Genomic DNA, 21,412 nt, shown 5'->3' with positions numbered 1-21,412 from the left:
GTACAATGATGTTATAGAACGCATCAGACCTGCATAGCAAATGTCCAGAGATGGAGAATACTCGGATATCATTTGTTGGTTGATGTAATGTTCTGCATGACACAGTCTATTCCATTCCAACTCCACAAACCACATTTTATCACTTCTCGATCCATTTTCAATTTCTAACACAAGACACCAGTCACTGTCCACTGATGCTTCTATGCCAGTATTTAAGCGCTTTGAACACTAGCTGTTAAATTGTAAGTTAAAGTGAAAAGCAATAGAGCAGTGGGAGGAACCGACAGCTTCTCATCCGCCACATGAACACTCTGTTCTTGCAGTAACATTGGAATGTTCTGGGATGGTGCATACATCGGAGACCAGTACTGACCCACACCATGTGGTGTAGGGTCCCCAGCACAGTTGTTCTGAGAGTTGGGGACTTCATGGGCTCTAAATCAAAGAGTGGAATGGATAATAGCAGCATATTGTCCTGCTCCATCGTGCCGGTTAGGTGCACAACAGGATCCCATGGTGCTGCTACAGCTTCTGATCCTGATAGGCCAGAGTTCGCTGCATGTCCTGACGAGGCGATGATGGCTGCTGCTGGCCCAGACATTCCAGTGGTCGGTGAACAAAGAACAAGAAGAAGGAGAAGAAGAAGAAACAGAGCTGAACAAAGAAAGGGAACTGCTACATGCAGTAATAGTAGCAAAGACATTTAATGAGTACTTACTTTCACGCTTTATCTGCGATGGAGAGGCAGATGAGAATCACAACTGCTGATGATGCTTCATGGTTCTTCTTCTTCCAGAGACTGACTGCAACTGGGAGCTATGAACTATTGCACTCGCCTTATATCCCCTACATCACGATCACGTGATCTAAATTATAGGTACAGAAAGCTGGCTGAAGCCAGAGATAAATTCTGCCGAAATGTTTACAAAGGTACAGACGGTGTTTAGAAAGGATAGATTGCATGCAACCGGTGGTGGAGTGTTCGTCGCTGTTAGTAGTAGTTTAACCTGTAGTGAAGTAGAAGTGGATAGTTCCTGTGAATTATTATGGGTGGAGGTTACACTCAACAACCGAGCTAGGTCAATAATTGGCTCCTTTTACCGACCTCCCGACTCAGCAGCATTAGTGGCAGAACAACTGAGAGAAAATTTGGAATACATTTCACATAAATTTTCTCAGCATGTTATAGTCTTAGGTGGAGATTTCAATTTACCAGATATAGACTGGGGCACTCAGATGTTTAGGACGGGTGGTAGGGACAGAGAATCGAGTAACATTATACTGAGTGCACTATCCGAAAATTACCTCGAGCAATTAAACAGAGAACCGACTCGTGGAGATAACATCTTGGACCTACTGATAACAAACAGACCCGAACTTTTCGACTCTGTGTGTGCAGAACAGGGAATCAGTGATCATAAGGCCGTTGCAGCATCCCTGAATATGGAAGTTAATAGGAATACAAAAAAACGGAGGAAGGTTTATCTGCTTAGCAAGAGTAATAGAAGGCAGATTTCAGACTGCCTAACAGGTCAAAACGAAAATTTCTGTTCCGACACTGACAATGTTGAGTGTTTATGGAAAAAGTTTAAGGCAATCGTAAAATGCGTTTTAGACAGGTACGTGCCGAGTTAAACTGTGAGGGACGGGAAAAACCCACCGTGGTACAACAACAAAGTTAGGAAACTACTGCGAAAGCAAAGAGAGCTTCACTCCAAGTTTAAACGCAGCCAAAACCTCTCAGACAAACAGAAGCTAAACGATGTCAAAGTTAGCGTAATGAGGGCTATGCGTGAAGCGTTAAGTGAATTCGAAAGTAAAATTCTATGTACCGACTTGACAGAAAATCCTAGGAAGTTCTGGTCTTACGTTAAATCAGTAAGTGGCTCGAAACAGCATATCCAGACACTCCCGGATGATGAAGGCATTGAAACAGAGGATGACACGCGTAAAGCTGAAATACTAAACACCTTTTTCCAAAGCTGTTTCACAGAGGAAGACCGCACTGCAGTTCCTTCTCTAAATCCTCGCACAAACGAAAAAATGGCTGACAACGAAATAAGTGTCCAAGGAATAGAAAAGCAACTGGAATCACTCAACAGAGGAAAGTCCACTGGACCTGACGGGATACCAATTCGATTCTACACAGAGAACGCGAAAGAACTTGCCCCCCTTCTAACAGCCGTGTACCGCAAGTCTCTAGAGGAACGGAAGGTTCCAAATGATTGGAAAAGAGCACAGGTAGTCCCAGTCTTCAAGAAGGGTCGTCGAGCAGATGCGCAAAACTATAGACCTATATCTCTGACGTCGATCTGTTGTACAATTTTAGAACATGTTTTTTGCTCAAGTATCATGTCGTTTTTGGAAACCCAGAATCTACTATGTAGGAATCAACATGGATTCCGGAAACAGCGATCGTGTGAGACCCAACTCGCTTTATTTGTTCATGAGACCCAGAAAATATTAGATACAGGCTCCCAGGTAGATGCTACTTTTCTTGACTTCCGGAAGGCGTTCGATACAGTTCCGCACTGTCGCCTGACAAACAAAGTAAGAGCCTACGGAATATCAGACCAGCTGTGTGGCTGGATTGAAGAGTTTTTAGCAAACAGAACACAGCATGTTGTTATCAATGGAGAGACGTCTACAGGCGTTAAAGTAACCTCTGGCGTGCCACAGGGGAGTATTATGGGACCATTGCTTTTCACAATATATATAAATGACCTAGTAGATAGTGTCGGAAGCTCCATGCTGCTTTTCGCGGATGATGCTGTAGTATACAGAGAAGTTGCAGCATTAGAAAATTGTAGCGAAATGCAGGAAGATCTACAGCGGATAGGCGCTTGGTGCAGGGAGTGGCAACTGACCCTTAACATAGGCAAATGTAATGTATCGCGAATATATAGAAAGAAGGATCCTTTATTGTATGATTATATGATAGCGGAACAAACACTGGTAGCAGTTACTTCTGTAAAATATCTGGGAGTATGCGTGCGGAACGATTTGCAGTGGAATGATCATATAAAATTAATTGTTGGTAAGGAGGAGGAGGAGGAGATTAGTGTTTAACGTCCCGTCGACAACGAGGTCATTAGAGACAGAGCACAAGCTCGGATTAGGGAAGGATGGGGAAGGAAATCGGCCGTGCCCTTTCGAAGGAACCATCCCGGCATTTGCCTGAAGTGATCTAGGGAAATCACGGAAAACCTAAATCAGGATGGCCGGACGCGGGATTGAACCGTCGTCCTCCCGAATGCGAGTCCAGTGTGCTAACCACTGCGCCACCTCGCTCGGTCTGTTGGTAAGGCTGGTACCTGGTTGAGATTCATTGGGAGAGCCCTTAGAAAATGTAGTCCATCAACAGAGGAGGTGGCTTACAAAACACTCGTTCTACCTATAGTTGAGTATTGCTCATCAGTGTGGGATCCCTACCAGATCGGGTTGACGGAGGAGATAGAGAAGATCCAAAGAAGAGCGGCGCGTTTCGTCACAGGGTTATTTGGTAACCGTGATAGCGTTACGGAGAATTTTAAAAAACTCAAGTGGCAGACTCTGCAAGAGAGGCGCTCTGCATCGCGGTGAAGCTTGCTCGCCAGGTTTCGAGAGGGTGCGTTTCTGGATGAGGTATCGAATATATTGCTTCTCCCTATTTATACCTCCCAAGGAGATCACGAATGTAAAATTAGAGAGATTAGAGCGCGCACGGAGGATTTCAGACAGTCGTTCTTCCCGTGAACCATACGCGACTGGAACAGGAAAGGTAGGTAATGACAGTGGCACGTAAAGTGCCCTCCGCCACACACCGTTGGGTGGCTTGCGGAGTATAAATGTAGATGAAGATGTATGTGAATTGTTTATTGACTTCAACAGTATTTCTGGAACGATTCCCAATCAGCCATTTGCCTTGAAAGGAGTTCTCAGATGTGTTGGTATTCCACAGGGCTTTACCAGATAAATGCTCCTTTGTTTGCAGTTCGGTCCGACCAAGACCGATGATGTGTGTAGGCCCAGCAGTGGGATGCTGCTGGAGGAGAAAGAGAGAGAACGTGATTTGACCGGAATTTCTCAGATGCTTTTTTTTCTGTGATTAGCATGATGTCTGATCTGTCAATCGCAGGACCTGAGCAGCCTCCTCCTGGACACTGGCGCGTGGCACAGCCACTGACGGATGTGTCACTTTGTGGAGGCCCCTGGTGCAGTCTGACTGGGCAGTCTGCATGGGTAGCATGAGCTGGCATTCTGTGTGGGACAGTGGACAGCTGGTGATGCGAGCTTCGCAATCTAAAGGCTTTTAACAGTGTAATTACGTGTGATGGGTCTTTCATGGCATGCTCCTTGTGTGATAGGGATAAAAAAGTGATAGATTTAATTACTTCTTTTCGACGTATTGTACATGATCTGCATCTTCCCAAAGAGCAGATAATAATAGCCAAGAGAGATCCAACCCCTGAAAATTGATTTTTTTTTAAATAAACATAATAGCTTCTGCTATGTAATTGAATTCCCTGTCATTAGATCGTTTCTCTCCTGATCTCCAGGTAGGGGAGGGGGAAAGGGGAGAGGAGGGTGAAGGGATTTACCAGAGGGGAAGGGGTTAATTAATTGATGAGTTTAATTAAGTAGTCAATCAAGTTGACAGACTGAGATGGGGCTATTTAAGTAACTCAGAACTGACAGTGTATCTGTGTCAGGGAGGGCAGGGGCTTTGGAGTTTCCTGAGGTGTTGGGGGAGGGGGGAGGTGAGGGAGGGGTGAGGCAATGATAGGTTAACGACCTGTCAAACAAAAGAAAGGATTATCCCCAGGGGGTCATAATCCTCTTAAGAGAACAACAGGTTAAGGACCTGTCAATCAAAGGAGAATAAGATTTTCCCCTGAACGTATACTTGCCCTTTAAGTAGGCAACCCGCACTAACAAATTGTCGGGAGGACGACGGTTCAATCCCGCGTCCGGCCATCCTGATTTAGGTTTTCTGTGATTTCCCTAAATTGCTCCAGGCAAATGCTGGGATGGTTCCTTTCAAAGGGCACGGCCGACTTCCTTCCCTGTCCTTCCCTAATCCAATGAGACCGATGACCTCGCTGTCTGGTCTCCTTCCCACACAACAACAACAACAAATTGTCCTCGCACATCTGTTGCCCCATTACTTGTGTCATATAACATATAAACATAAACCATCTATCGAAGAGTGTTACACGCAGACATACAATAAATAAATAATCCAAATCAGAGTACATTATATTTATTTTGCTATAACAATTATTAATTAATATTATACAGAAATTGAGGCACCTTAAAAACATAACTGAAATCAGTGTACCTTCAACGTACCATTCAATATGTAAGTAGTGAGTCAGTCATATTGCAAGTTTGTATTACAAAAGAAATATAAAAGAAAATATATGTGTCATAAAATGCAGACAGCAAAAAGCCTCAACAAACATACAATGCCATTTTGTACCTTGGTGTAGTTGAGCAAACATGGAGGAACTACAAATGGAACGTCTAGTGTTCCTCTGACAACTACTACTAACCTATCACTGCACGTACAGAAACCATGCAATGAAATCACTTAGCTACCTAAATATAATCACAATATTTACATAATCGACATGCAGCTCGACGTTTAGGTACTAGCATAGTGATCAAGGTATGAAAGACACAGATGACAAGAACGCAGGAATAAATACTGCATCCTGCAATTGCTATGTAATACAATAAAAATAAAATGTGCTGCACCATACAGTTATAACGGCTATGCAATTAGGACCATGTAGCTTGCTATACATTATTCAGGGTTTATTAACCTATCAACTTGCCACATGATGTTCAGGTATTAGCTTAGTGCTCGCGGCCTAGTTGTGAAAAGGGAACTAACAGGAACAAAAGGAATGCATAGCATAGTCCAAAAAACTTGTCATGTCTTAATGTTTGATATTTCTAAACACTCTGTAATTTAGTTAACACAAAAACAAACTGCGAGCATAAATGTCACAACCTAATAGTATGTCGCCCAGTGTCTACGTGATATGTGATATTAGCGCACAAAATAAAGTTCGACGCCAAAGAGCTATGGTACCTGTCGTCAAACCAAGAGGAAACACTGCGTGTATCCAGCGTGGGCTTTCTCCAGTTCCAGTATATGAGCGAAAGCAAATCAATATCGAAGAAACAAGGAGAACTCAACTTTCGTGAGATTATAGAATCGCTTCATCACGACAAGAGAAATTTCATAAAAACAAATCACAAAAGATTATCAAAAATGGTAAAAACGTTTTCTCATAAGACTCTAATTGGTCATTCAACAAACAATTCGGAGATCTTTCCTTATAACTATAAATTCGTAGATTTCCTAAGGTATCTAATCTTTCCCATTCGGGAACATCACGCAAGACTATCATGGAGCGACAAATATCAGAAATGCTATGCTTTGTGTCTCTGATATGATATGTGAAAGCGGTTTTGTTATGAGTACTAGTATGTTTTTTAAATCATGTTCAAAATGACTTTCCCATCCGTCCCACATAAAAACCACTGCATTCACCACAGTTCAGTTTGTAAACTCTCGCCGGCCTGTGTGGCCGTGCGGTTCTAGGCACGTCAGTCTGGAACCGCGTGACCGCTACGGTCGCAGGTTCGAATCCTGCCTCGGGCATGGATGTGTGTGATGTCCTTAGGTTAGTTAGGTTTAAGTAGTTCTAAGTTCTAGGGGACTGATGACCACAGATGTTGAGTCCCATAGTGCTCAGAGCCATTTGAACCATTTTTTGTAAACTCTCGTTCTATTTTATTTGTCATCATTCATCTCAATTTCGTGTCTTAACTTAGACTTAAGCGTATTAGAAATTTTAAATGAACGAATTACATTTGACTCCGGAAGTAGCGTTCAATTTTGTCCGATAACTTCTTTCTATATATTATGGGAATGTATTTAAATTTATGTTTTAACTTTTTGTCTTGACCTAAAGTACCACTATCGTTATTATCTTCTCTTTTAGTTTTACATAAGGATCTTCGACTAAGCCCTGAGAGAAGCATCAGCTACAACAATCAAATGGCCGTGTGGGGCGGCGGGTGGAATGAATGTAATTACATAACGTTTGGTTTGTAATGTAGAAAAATTTCCCAGCTGATGAACCAATTGTGGTGTGGCTGGTGGATTGATTGTTAATATAATGTAGAATTGTAATGTAACTGCAGAAAAGATGCAATTCCCTGCCATTTTACCATATGTGGGGCGGCGGGTGGAATTAATTGTTATATAAATGTTCCTATTATTTATGATGTCTTTTGCCTTTCTCAACACTGGCTCTCTAATTACAATATTGACAACCAGAAAGTGATTAGCAAAACGTGAAACCTGTAATTAGAATTCCTAGTGTCCACTTCATCTGAGAAATACACTTATAGCTACAGCTTATAGCTCTGAGGAATTAGGAGATTGTCTGAGATTCATAATCAAAAACGATCGTGAAAAAAACGTTCGCTATATTCTGAAAGTCACAGATGAAAAAAAAAAAAGAATCCACACAATCCAACTACTAGAGCAGTTCAGAGTCTAATGCGCTGAGGCAACTATAACTGTTCAAATTAAAGGTTTAAGTGAATGCTCGCCATAATTTGATGATAATGTTCATCAAACACCACGCTAAATAATGGTAGAATGCTTGTCCCGCGATGGCACGTGAAAAAACGACATACACAAACTGAAGATACACTCCTGGAAATTGAAATAAGAACACCGTGAATTCATTGTCCCAGGAAGGGGAAACTTTATTGACACATTCCTGGGGTCAGATACATCACATGATCACACTGACAGAACCACAGCCACATAGACACAGGCAACAGAGCATGCACAATGTCGGCACTAGTACAGTGTATATCCACCTTTCGCAGCAATGCAGGCTGCTATTCTCCCATGGAGACGATCGTAGAGATGCTGGATGTAGTCCTGTGGAACGGCTTGCCATGTCATTTCCACCTGGCGCCTCAGTTGGACCAGCGTTCGTGCTGGACGTGCAGACCGCGTGAGACGACGCTTCATCCAGTCCCAAACATGCTCAATGGGGGACAGATCCGGAGATCTTGCTGGCCAGGGTAGTTGACTTACACCTTCTAGAGCACGTTGGGTGGCACGGGATACATGCGGACGTGCATTGTCCTGTTGGAACAGCAAGTTCCCTTGCCGGTCTAGGAATGGTAGAACGATGGGTTCGATGACGGTTTGGATGTACCGTGCACTATTCAGTGTCCCCTCGACGATCACCAGTGGTGTACGGCCAGTGTAGGAGATCGTTCCCCACACCATGATGCCGGGTGTTGGCCCTGTGTGCCTCGGTCGTATGCAGTCCTGATTGTGGCGCTCACCTGCACGGCGCCAAACACGCATACGACCATCATTGGCACCAAGGCAGAAGCGACTCTCATCGCTGAAGACGACACGTCTCCATTCGTCCCTCCATTCACGCCTGTCGCGACACCACTGGAGGCGGGCTGCACGATGTTGGGGCATGAGCGGAAGACGGCCTAACGGTGTGCGGGACCGTAGCCCAGCTTCATGGAGACAGTTGCGAATGGTCCTCGCCGATACCCCAGGAGCAACAGTGTCCCTAATTTGCTGGGAAGTGGCGGTGCGGTCCCCTACGGCACTGCGTAGGATCCTACGGTCTTCGCGTGCGTCCGTGCATCGCTGCGGTCTGGTCCCAGGTCGACGGGCACGTGCACCTTCCGCCGACCACTGGCGACAACATCGATGTACTGTGGAGACCTCACGCCCCACGTGTTGAGCAATTCGGCGGTACGTCCACCCGGCCTCCCGCATGCCCACTATACGCCCTCGCTCAAAGTCCGTCAACTGCACATACGGTTCACGTCCACGCTGTCGCGGCATGCTACCAGTGTTAAAGACTGCGATGGAGCTCCGTATGCCACGGCAAACTGGCTGACACTGACGGCGGCGGTGCACAAATGCTGTACAGCTAGCGCCATTCGGCGGCCAACACCGCGGTTCCTGGTGTGTCTGCTGTGCCGTGCGTGTGATCATTGCTTGTACAGCCCTCTCGCAGTGTCCGGAGCAAGTATGGTGGGTCTGACACACCGGTGTCAATGTGTTCTTTTTTCCATTTCCAGGAGTGTATATCATTAAAGCCATCCCAGAATTAACACTTCACTCGAAAATGATTTCATGGTTACGCATATCCCGATTAATTTAATATGGCATCCGAGGCTGTTTATAGCAATGATACCGACGTGACTCCCGACACAGGTGGTGTGCTGTTCAGCGTCTGGAGAGAACTGGGGCCTTCCTTCCTCGTGCAGCGTTCTTATATATAGAGCCGCGGTGCGGACGGCTAAGGGAACGCCTGATCAAATCGGCTCTCCCAACTAGCCGCTGCGCTAGTAATGCACCACTTTAAGTTATTGAATAAATCATCGCTTCCTTTGCTGATGCCCGATGAAGCTCTCAATTTAAACGTGCATTCAGCACGCAGGTAAGTAATCATAATAAAAGTCTGACGTGGCTAAGTCAAATATTTTGCGCGAGAGAATTAATTTAATTACACTACATGCAGTAGACGAGCTCTGAACTTGCCCTTTGGAGATACGCTATCGCTATAGTTTTATAGTTATTCAATTGAAACTTCTCACATCTTTATGATTATAGCGGATCTCCATTCTACTAAAATATAAACATCCTAGCCTTATTTATTAGCCTACTTAATCTATCTTGCTTCCTTAATTTTTAAGACAAAAACCAGAAAATCATGAATTTCCACTAAAATTTTAATTTGTGAGATCCAAAGTACTGTTTCTATTAAATTATTATGAAAAAGGAATCTAAATATAAATTTTTTAGGTCTCTAGCTCTTTTCTGTTGCGCCAATGATTTTTACAGAAAAACATCCAAATTTCGAAAATGGTTAAAGTTATTGAACTGACATTCAACACATGTTGATTTAGTATTACTCCTGACATGCTAGAAACGTTTCAGGTTATTTACTTGATTTTTAAAGTATTGCGCAACATTTATGACATCAGAGCTAGTTACAGCAGACTGGCTGGCACACAATGGAAAGACTGATGTGAATTTATTATGGCGTGAGTAGGCTGCTTCCCTACATCACCCTCTACTTAAATTTTTTTAATGTTAATGAAGGGAAAAAATTTAATTACAAAAAGGGAAGCAAGAGTACAGCTTAACTCCCTATGAAAATTAAAATTGAAATGTAAACATATAGAAACATTGAAAGAAAACTGATTTCCTACTTTAATTATTTAAATTGTTGGCATGTTCACTACCTCTTAAGCAACATTATCCCTCAGAATTTAAGCAAAATCAATTAAACACTTTGGCATACATATTGCCTTAGACAAACAAACACATAAAAATATGTAAAATTATGAAAATCTTAAATCCGTTAAATACATTTTTACATACACAAATTCAAAGAAAATAACACAGGTATTCATGATACACAAACAGATAAATATATCTTAGCAGTCTTTTCTAAACCTGAAAGAGAATTTCACAACTCATAACAATTTCATTTTTACACACGTGGTTGTAGCCGCTTTGGCTTGCGTTCTACACTTCCATTCACAAGGGTAGAGGAGGGGAAGTTGCTATGGTGTGCGTCCTTCACGTTCACTCGAAATTACATGGGGAAAGGGGAGGGGTCACTGTGAGTTGTGTTCAAGTCACTCCACGCTTTCACGCAGCTACCAGGCTGCCATTATCTGGTTTGTCCTGTAGAACAAACAAAAAGAGTGCCTCAGACTCTGTTCACTTAATATCTAAGGATGGATCACAATTAAATGGGGATATATACATTTTATCTTTCAATATGTTACTGGAACAAAGTTAACAGAACTTTTTCAATTTTACTCTCGCTGTTACTTAACTGTCATAAAATAGGTAAACAAATGGTTCAAAACGCCCTTAGTCTTGTACTAGAGAAAATTTATGCTCAAGGTATACAATCATGAATCCTATTTAATCTCAATTTATTATTTCTGGGCCGGAACAATGAACCAATGCGGTACATTCCTGATACATTTGTATTTTACTTACTTAGCTGACTCATCTTCGATTACCTTATTCTTAGAGATAGTATGAGTATATTTGTACCTGTGAGTAACTTGTGGTAATAGTACAGTTCTGTGTGTTCAAAACACACTACGTTTAGTTGACTACTAACTCCACTTATTGGCCCTCTGCTGTTGTGTCAGTTCCACATCTGCAGTTATGTACTTACTTCATCGAAGTGTATTTATGCTGAGCTATAAATAATGTTTCACGTCTGCACATTTATTCCATATCTATAGTGTATTGCAGCTGATCAGTTTGCTCATGTGGCAATCCATTTCCACTCGATCGGAGCCTGAAACCACAGGTAGTCTCTCTCGACCTACCACTAAAATGCATTAAGTAATTATGGACGAGCGTAATGCTAAACTCCTTAAACCTATAGGACACCGTGAGCTGCTCTGTCTCATCTAACATAAGGGTACCTATGGTCGCATTCACGCCTCCAACTCATAACCTCAATACGTGTAGGTGTGTCCTGTCACACACTACACCAAAATAATGGCCAGCTCCAATCTTATAAATACTTCAGGGACGTCTCCTTCACGTCTCAACCACAAACACTGTTCAATTCTATTACACTGCCATTCCTTGCTACACAAGGTGAGTTAATTTTTACAACTTATTTGCATAATTTTCATAACACTAAGCAATCTCTTTTACTATTAATTAGTTAGCTCTACAGCATACAATAGGTTTCACTGCCACTTCAGATCATGTTTGTACACGAATTCGTATATCTTTTTAAATTACTGTTGGTGGACCATTTCCAATAAGACAACAACTTTGTACTTATAATATTACCAGGGTTCAATACATACTTGTTACTCAAATACATTTGTATCTTAATTACATCATACTTCTCTATTGTTTATGTCACTGTTAGGTTTGTCACATTAGGTATTTTCTTCACTAATCGGTGGATAGAATGGTTACAGAACTCATGGCTTGATAGCCATGACGGAAAATTTTTGTATTGAAAAGAAGGAGTCGAAACTTTGGTGGATAGGAAAGATGAAGAATGAGTGAGACCTGAAAAGGAAAGAAGATCTCACACAGCTGGGACTGCACAGCTGCCACACTGTGTAGAGGTTACAGAACAACCTCCTCCCTAGCGAATTCATTGGTTTCAGAAAATTTTCATATTGGAAAGAAGAGGTCGAAATTTTTGTGGATAGGAAAGATGAAGAGTGAGTGAGACCTGAAATGTAAAGAAGATCTCACACAGCTGGGACTGCACAGCTGCCACACTATGTAGAGGTTACAGAACAACCTCCTCCCTACAGAATTCAATCACTACCTATGAACTTCTTTAGGTCGATCACGTTCCTGAGACCTACCAGCTTTTTACTCTTAGGGTACTCTAGCCTATATGCATTGGCATGTGGTTTTCCTATGACCCTGAAAGGTCCTTGGTATTTACTAAGATTAAAACATTCGTCCCAATATCTCCTATTTTTCAGAACTCGTATAGGCAGCTCCCAAGTTTCATCATTAGTTACTACATGTTTATCACTAAAAGGTACTGTAATTACTCTGGTTATCGGCAAGACCATTTTTAACTGGCTTCTTTCAAAGTCAACAACACTCTGATATTTCGACAAGAAATCTATGCCAGTTAAAACCTCAATACTGAGATTATTTACGATTAAGCGTGGATGATCAATTAAATTACCATTAATGTTAAAGGGCAGCAAAGCTTCTTGTTTTACCGTTTTTGACACCTTGCCAGTAGCACCAATCATTCTTAGTCCTGATACCCTCATTACTGTAAGCTTGTCTTTACCAGGTAACGCATCAAAGAAGGACTGAGATATCGCACTCACCTCACTTCCACTGTCTAAGAGACAACGTACATTGATACCCAACATATTCACTATTATTATAGGGTGGCTTATTTTAGCTTGTACAGGCGGTTCCTCAAACTCATCCAATAGTTCCTTTTGGATTTGTCTCCAACTAAAGTGATCGACATCTGTCTTCATTTCATTTAGGTCAAAGTGTGTAGGGGTTTCCTGAATTACATTTCCAGCTGCCTTTTCCAATCGGTCTATTAATTTCAAATCGAAACACCGCACGACTTCATTACATTTAGTTTGCTGAACATGACCCAAATTACTGCAGTCTGAGCGATTCTGCGCCTCCAGGCGGGCATAACACTAGTTACAGCTAAACCACTTTCCCTATTATCGTCGGGTTCCTTCTCTAGTGACAACTGGTCACAGCTACTGGGTTCATCGACCCCCAACAGGCTATCCTCTACATTCTCACTTACCTCCTGCCCAAAAACTTTTAGTACAGTATCAACATCCTGCACAGGCACTTTAGATACGAACACATCATCCTCATTGTAAATATAAGCATGAATTTCTTCTGCTTCTTCACCTGACAATTCAGTATTTTGTAGCTCTTCCCTACTGTTACACTGCTGCGCCTTCTCTTCCTCTTCCCACTTAGAAAGCGTCTCCAACACGGTATCTATCAAATACTGTGAGTGATCTAATATTTCTGCTGTATCCTTAGATGCTACCGACCCTTCATCCACATGTTCAGTTTGAGTATTCTGGTCTGTCTTACCAATTATTGTAATTACTGGCTTAGGAAAAGTAACCGCCTGGTGAGCGCCAGTGTCCTCATAGACGGGAACTAGTTTTCCTGCCTCGGCCTACTACTGTTTCCTTTATTTCTATTATAGTTAACTGGCACAGCATTGCTTTCTGCACTGTTGTTTACCTGCATAATTTTGTTCTGAACACAATTACTATCATTTGGATGTCATTGTTGGTTCTGATAATTATTTCTCCAATTCCTACCTCTCTTAGGATGGCGAACACCTACTGTTCTGATGTTTACATTGCCATTCTGCGCTTTCTTGACATTACTACTAGTGTTATTAGCATTTCAGTTATTATGTGCTTGCTCCTCACTGGCAGCAACATGCTCTACACGTTCCAAATATTCAATGAAACGATCCAGATTGTCTCTAGGGGCAGATATAATTCTAGTTTGCCAATACCATGGCAGTTTGGCTTCAAGGCCTAGTATTATCATTTCAGGTTTCAGCTTTTCGGCCAAATGTGACAAACGTGAGATCCATGACCCGGTAAACTCTTCAATAGATTCCTTGCCTACATTGAAGGTTTTCCACTCCAAAATTCCCTCAACACTTCATTTTGCTTATTACTTGACCAATACTCATTAATGAAAGCTGTTTCAAATTCCACTGATGTTTCACACTTCAACATAACATCAGCTGACCAACGCATGGCGTCACCTGCTAAATGGCTTCTAATAAATGAGATTTTCTCTCATTCAGACCAAGTTGGTGGAATCACATCTTCAAAATCCTTCCAGAAATCTAGCAGGTGGATATTTTTATCTGGATCGAACCGCAAGAACTGCCGACACCCGATAAAAGCGGCGTTTGCAGCTACAACTTGTTGCATATTACACATTACCAGAAGTTACTGAAGCTACTTTACTCTCAGTGTTAGCAATGTTAGTACTAATATTTTCTACTCTCATTTCAACGTTATCTACTCTTTGCACAATATGAGTAGTATCAGTTTTGATTGCATGTACTTCTGCTTGGCATATGTTTACTTTTATATTAACATCCGACTCGATCTTTTCTGTTAACTTGTGCTCCAGCTTCGCATCTTCCATTTGGAAGTCTTTGCGAACCTCTGCAACTTCGGATTTTACTGTTTTATACGTCTCAGATAACTGTTGAGCAACCCTTTTCTTAATATCCTCATGGTTGTAATCAATTTTATAATTTAAACTGTCCAGATCCTCTTTCAACTTATTGCAACCAGCCTTGAAGGTATTGTCCATTACCTCCAATCGTTTATTAAAATTAGTTTGACTGGCCACAATCCCGTTATTTACCTCAATTATATTAGATTTTAATTCAGCATTACTGGTAGCTATTGCTTGTAATATAACATTTAAATCAACAGCCCCAGTATCTTTGGGTTGCTCACTAGCTGGTTTCTTATCACACTCAGGTGACGAAAAACTAGCTCCAACACCAGAATCATCAAAACTAAGTGTAACTTCTGATTGAACAGTCATATTTAACTTCTCCTGTTTAAACTCTACCACTTCTGATGGCTGTTTCGTTTTTAACTCATCAGATAAACTATCATCCAATAAATTAACAATTTCTGATTTCTGCTTTACTACAGGGGACTCTATTATTGAATCATTGCCCCCTTCCCACACTACTGTCAGGAGACAATACTTCACATTTCACTTTAACATTACTATTTTCATGCATATTTACACTTGAACCATTGTCTGGATTTACAGTTCCCTGAACAGACATAGGTTCTGATTTAAGTTTAACCTCAGTTTCTTCTGGCAGTTCCATTTCCGACAGTCTTTTAGTGCAGGTTAGTAAAGTTTTTAACAGCTTTGCACTTAACTTAGTTCCTTCTGCACGACGTATGGCGTTGCTGGCGTGGCGTACCAGGATTACTGATGCGACGCAGCGCGTTGAACTGCAGATGGCACTCCGACGGCTGTTGTGTGTTTGCGTGGCCCGCAACTGCAGGCGTGGCTCCGGTTGCTCCGGCGGACGACTGGGGTGAGGCGAAACTGGCTTCTCGCGATGCCGGCAGTGCCGCTAGACTCAGTGCCAGCTCCGTCAATCCAGATGCGTTGTTAATCCAATTGCGTCGTCCACATGCACACATAACACTATCACTGTTCTATTACTCACAAGGGAACCTCCTCATCGCACCCCCCCCCCCCCCCAGATTTAGTTATACGTTGGCACAGTGGATAGGCCTTGAAAAACTGAACACAGATCAATCGTGAAAACAGGAAGAAGTTGTATGGAACTATGAAAAAAATTAGTAAAATAAACAAACTCCGTAGTTCATGCGAAGATAGGCAACATCAAGGACACTGGCAGGCGAGGAGCACCGTGGTCCCATGGTTAGCAAGAGAAGCTACGCAACCAGAGGTCCTAGGTTCAAGTCTACCCTCGGATGAAAAGTTTAATTTTTTATTTTCAGTTTATGTGACAAGCTCTTATGTTTTCATCACTTTTTTGGGAGTGATTATCACATCCACAAGAAAACCTAAATCGGGCAAGGTAGAAGAATCTTTTTACCCATTCGCTAAGTGTACAAGTTAGGTGGGTCGACAACATATTTCTTGTCATGTGACACACATGCCGTCACCAGTGTCGTATAGAATATATCAGATGTGTTTTCCTGTGGAGGAATCGGTTGACCTATGACCTTGCGATCAAATGTTTTCAGTTCCCATTGGAGAGGCATGGTTTTGCGGTGCGGTCGCAAAACGCAGACACTAAACTTATTACAGGGAACAGAGACGTTTATGAACGAACGGACAGATCATAACTTTGCGAAAATAAAGAATGTAAAATTTTCAGTGAAGGGAAGACTTGAACCTAGAACCCCCCGTTTCACAGCTACTCACACTAACCACGAGACCACGGCGTTCCTAACCTCACATTTTCCTTGATGTTGCATATCTTGCACAAGGACTACTCCGTTTGTATATTTTACTAATTTTTTTCATAGTTCCACACAACTTCTTCCTGTTTTCTCGATTGATCTGTGTTCAGTTTTTCAAGGCCTATCCACTGTGCCAACTTATAACTAAATCTGAGGGGGGTGCGATGGGGAGGTTCCCTTGTCAGTTGCATGTCGCATTTCACTCCCAAATCCGAATATTTAAAAATCACTTTCACTTTTACTCAGTTTATTTCCCGGCCGATGCACCAATTGTGGGGTGGTGGGTGGAATGAATGTAGTTGCATAATGTTTGGTTTGTAATGTAGAAGCATTTCCCGGCCGATGCACCAGTTGTGGGGCGGCTGGTGGATTGATTGTTTATATAATGTAGAATTGTAATGTAACTGCAGAAAAGATGCAATTCCCTGCCGTTTTACCATATGTGGGGAGGTGGGTGGAATTAATTGTTATATAAATGTTCCTATTATTTATGCTGTCTTTTGCTGTTCTCAACACTGGCTCTCTAACTACAATATTGGCAACCAGAAAGTGATTAGCAAAACGTTAAGCCTGTAATTAGAATTCCCAGTGCCCACTTCATCTGAGAAATACACTTATAACTACAGCTTATAGCTCTGAGGAATTAGGAGATTGTCTGGGATTCATAATCAAAAACGATCGTGAAAAAAACGTTCGCTGTATTCTGAAAGTCACAGATGAAAAAAAAGAATCCACACAATCCAGCTACTAGAGCAGTTCAGAGTCTAATGCGCTGATGCAACTATAACTGTTCAAATTAAAGGTTTAAGTGAATGCTCACCATAATTTGATGATAATGTTCATCAAACGCCACGCTAAATAATGGTAGAATGTTTGTCCCGCGATGGCACGTGAAAATACGACATACGCAAACTGAAGATACATCATTAAAGCCATCCAAGAATTAACACTTCACTCGAAAATGATCTCATGGTTATGCGTATCCCGATTAACTTAATACGGCATCCGAGGCTGTTTATAGCAATGATACCGATGCGACGCGACTACCGACACAGGTGGTGTGCTATTCAGCGTCTGGAGAGAACTGGGGCCTTCCTTCCTCGCGCAGCGTTCTTATATATAGATCCGCGGTGCGGACGGCTAAGGGAACGCCTGATCAAATCGGCTCTCCCAACTAGCCGCTGCGCTGGTAATGCACCACTTTAAGTTATTGAATAAATCATCGCTTCCTTTGCTGATGCCCGATGAAGCTCTCAATTTAAACATGCATTCAGCACACAGGTAAGTAATCATAATAAAAGTCTGACGTGGCTAAGTCAAATATTTTGCGCAAGAGAATTAATTTAATTACACTACACGCAGTAGACGAGCTCTGAACTTGCCCTTTGGAGATACGCTATCGCTATAGTTTTATAGTTACTCAATTGAAACTTCTCACATCTTTATGATTATAGCGGATCTCCATTCTACTTAAATATAAACATCCTAGCCTTATTTATTAGCCTACTTAATCTATCTTGCTTCCTTAATTTTTAAGACAAAAACCAGAAAATCATGAATTTCCACTAAAATTTTAATTTGTGAGATCCAAAGTACCGTTTCTATTAAATTATTATGAAAAAGGAATCTAAATATAAATTTTTTAAGTCTCTAGCTCTTTTCTGTTGCGCCAATGATTTTTACAGAAAAACATCCAAATTTCGAAAATGGTTAAAGTTATTGAACTGACATTCAACACATGTTGATTTAGTATTACTCCTGACATGCTAGAAACGTTTCAGGTTATTTACTTGATTTTTAAAGTATTGCGCAACATTTATGACGTCAGAGCTAGTTACAGCAGACTGGCTGGCACACAATGGAAAAACTAATGTGAATTTATTACGGCGTGAGTAGGCTGCTTCCCTACAGCCGGCCGGAGTGGCCGAGCCGTTCTAGGCGCTACAGTCTGGAACCGCTCGACCGCTACAGTCGCAGGTTTTTATCCTGCCTCGGGCATTGATGTGTGCGATGTCCTTAGGTTAGTTAGATTTAAGTAGTTCTAAGTTCTAGGGGACTGATGACCTCAGAAGTTAAGTCCCATAGTGCTCAGAGCCATTTGAACCATTTTGAACAATCAAATGTATTTCCTGCACTTAAAACTTGTGGTGTACATGTAGGTTGTTGGTACGTCTTCTATTAGTAGAGGGAAGGGAGCATGTGACATCTTCATCATCAGACTCTGTGTCCTAGGTTAAAGACCAAACTTCTCTTTCGGCCATAAAGTAATGAGGGCATGTAGCACTCTGACAAGACGTCAAGCTCGAGGACAACATCAGTGCAATTGGGAAAGAGTAGGTAATATTGCTACATCAATTCCGTCCTCTACCTCACTCCCCCTTTTTATCAACAACACTGACTGAACACACCAACACACTGCACTTAATCTCGTCTACAATGAATTGCTCCACTTAAGGCACGACCCTCGTATATCGGGAAACAAAGGGGACAATGCTAGCAAAGGATGAAAACTACCAAATTAGGTGACAGAATATCATTTCACTTTAACTAGCTTTTTTTTTAATTTGGTAACAAATGCCTTTAACAAATCATCTTTTTGTTACAGGTGAAACAACGGAGGTGTCTGTTTCGCTGTTCATCAATCGAATTTCGGCTGTTGATGAGAACAAAGAGGTAAGTGTGCAGTCTTTCATATGTTATATTCAAACAGTCTACAGATCTCGTTATGGTACTGATCTGCTTAAAGAACCTCATAATTTTAAAATATGTATATTCTGTGTCCAAATGTTCAAAAATAAGATTGAAACATACATGTAATGTGTTCCGCTTCTTAATGTTAATATAATCGAACAGCAAAAGTTTTGACAGCAAATTTCGTACAATGGCTATAGGGTGCCATTATACAGGATGTCCCAGGAAGAATTGACAGTTTTCATGGATATAACTGGAACGTTCAACGCAGAACTTACAGTAAATATGGTTTCTAAGATGCATACCTTAGAAGCTACGCGCACTTCATCTTCGATACTGTGAAACAAATCTCTTCTCCTGTAAGCTCTTTCCTTCTCATGTTTTCGGAGGAGATAGTATGGACCAAAAGAAGAAGAAATAGTCTGGTAAACATGAGCTCTGGAATGCACAGAGTTATGATAACTTGCTCGGTAGACCAGATGCGTTTTACAGTAGCGAAGATGAACAAGGGCTCACAGCTCTTCAGTATGCACTTTAGAAGCCACGTTTATGAGACTTTTTTGCTTCGAAGAATTGTTCCTGAATACTGACCATTTCTCCAAGGGCATCATGTATCTCGTCCGAGTGTACCTCCATGACAAGGTAGTAGCGTGATAAGCCGCTAGTCCTCGACAGATATTGGGTACAACTTTGGAAGAAGTCGTCGCTTTCTTTGTTGTTTACACGTAGATGATTTGAACGCCAGAGCAGCCTAAAATGGCTCAATTTATTTTTGGTGTCCACAGCATTGTAATAAATACAATGGGAAGCATTGCAGGCCAAGTTACTATATTATTTACTTTCTGAATGGGTGGATAGTGTATGTATAATATCTAGTGCTTTTGGTGTTTCTTAAACTGTTTGAAGTGACTCATATCTTCTCCAACTGCCTTTTATATTGTACGAGGTGTGATTGGAAAGTTTTAAGAATAGGCTTGTAATTGTACAATAGTGGAACTTACATGCTACTGTGATGTATTTCCTTCAAAATAGTCCCTTTCTGACTGAACACACCGACTCCGAAGGTATTTCCACTTTTGGAAACATTCCTGGAATTTTTTTCCTGAAGTGTGTTAAGGAAGCTCTCTGTATTTGCCTGGATGTCTTCAACCGAGTAAAATCGCTTCCCTTTCAGTGAAAATTTCAGTTTAGGAAACAGGCGCCAAATCATGGGAATGTGACGGTTGTGGAAGCACAGGAATTCTGAATTTGGTCAAAAATTCAACGATGCATAAGGCACGATGAACTGGAGCACTGTCATGGAGTAGCACCCAACTCCTGTCTTTCCACAATGCAGGCCTTTTCTTCCACACCTTTTCGCGCAGACGCTCAAGGACACATTTGTAGTATTCATGGTTAATTGTCTGTCCTCCAGGAGTAAATTCATGATGCACAATTCCGGTAGAATCGAAAAAATCTACCAACATTGTCTTCACCTTCGGCCGACTTTGCCGTGCTTTTTTCGGTCGTGGTGAACCTGGAGTCTTCCACTGCGAAGAGTGTACTTTGGTTTCAGGATCATATCAATATGCCCACGATTCGTCACCTATTTAACAAATTTGAGTCATTTTTAGTCCGATTAATCAGTTCTTGGCACACTTCAAGTAAGTATTGTCTGTGGTCACGACAACAATTTTGGAATGAATTTTGCGGACACTCGACGCATGTTCAGATATTCAGTTAAAATTGACTGAACTGTATAGAAACTTAAATTAAGTTCATCAGAAATCTCCCTAATTGTAAGTCTACGATCAGAGCGCGCTAAGTCGCGAACTTTCACAACATTTTCATTCGTTTATGATGTGGAAGGACGGCTGGACCGTGGTTCATCTTCAAATGCATCACGTCAATTTTTAAATCTGTTTGATCAGACAAAAACATGAATGGCTTATAAAATTATCTCCAAGCTGATTTTCCCGTTTTAAAACAAAATTTCACACAAATTCGTTGCTCCGTTTTTACGTCTATTTTCACGCGGACAGAATTCAGCAACAAGCCCTAACAGACCTGCGCCCATCCAGCTGCCACAATGAAATGAATAAAGGAAACGCAGTTTCCTGTCAGAGGGCGTTCAAGGACAAGGCAATGACTCACTACAAAC

The 21,412-nt window shown here is 41.7% G+C and overlaps 1 protein-coding gene across 1 annotated transcript in view; it reads left to right on the top strand.

The window, feature by feature from the left end:
* Nucleotides 1-21,412, top strand: part of LOC124756001 (glycine receptor subunit alpha-1-like) — a 188,146-nt gene that overhangs the window by 100,160 nt on the left and 66,574 nt on the right. Inside the window, exon 4 of the mRNA XM_047249048.1 lies at nt 19,187-19,254. Coding sequence (XP_047105004.1) covers nt 19,187-19,254 — 68 coding nt within the window. The remainder of the gene's footprint in view (nt 1-19,186; nt 19,255-21,412) is intronic.

Source organism: Schistocerca piceifrons, chromosome 1, assembly GCF_021461385.2.
Source record: "Schistocerca piceifrons isolate TAMUIC-IGC-003096 chromosome 1, iqSchPice1.1, whole genome shotgun sequence".
NCBI classification, from domain to species: domain Eukaryota; kingdom Metazoa; phylum Arthropoda; class Insecta; order Orthoptera; family Acrididae; genus Schistocerca; species Schistocerca piceifrons.
This window is presented reverse-complemented; position numbering and strand designations above follow the sequence as displayed.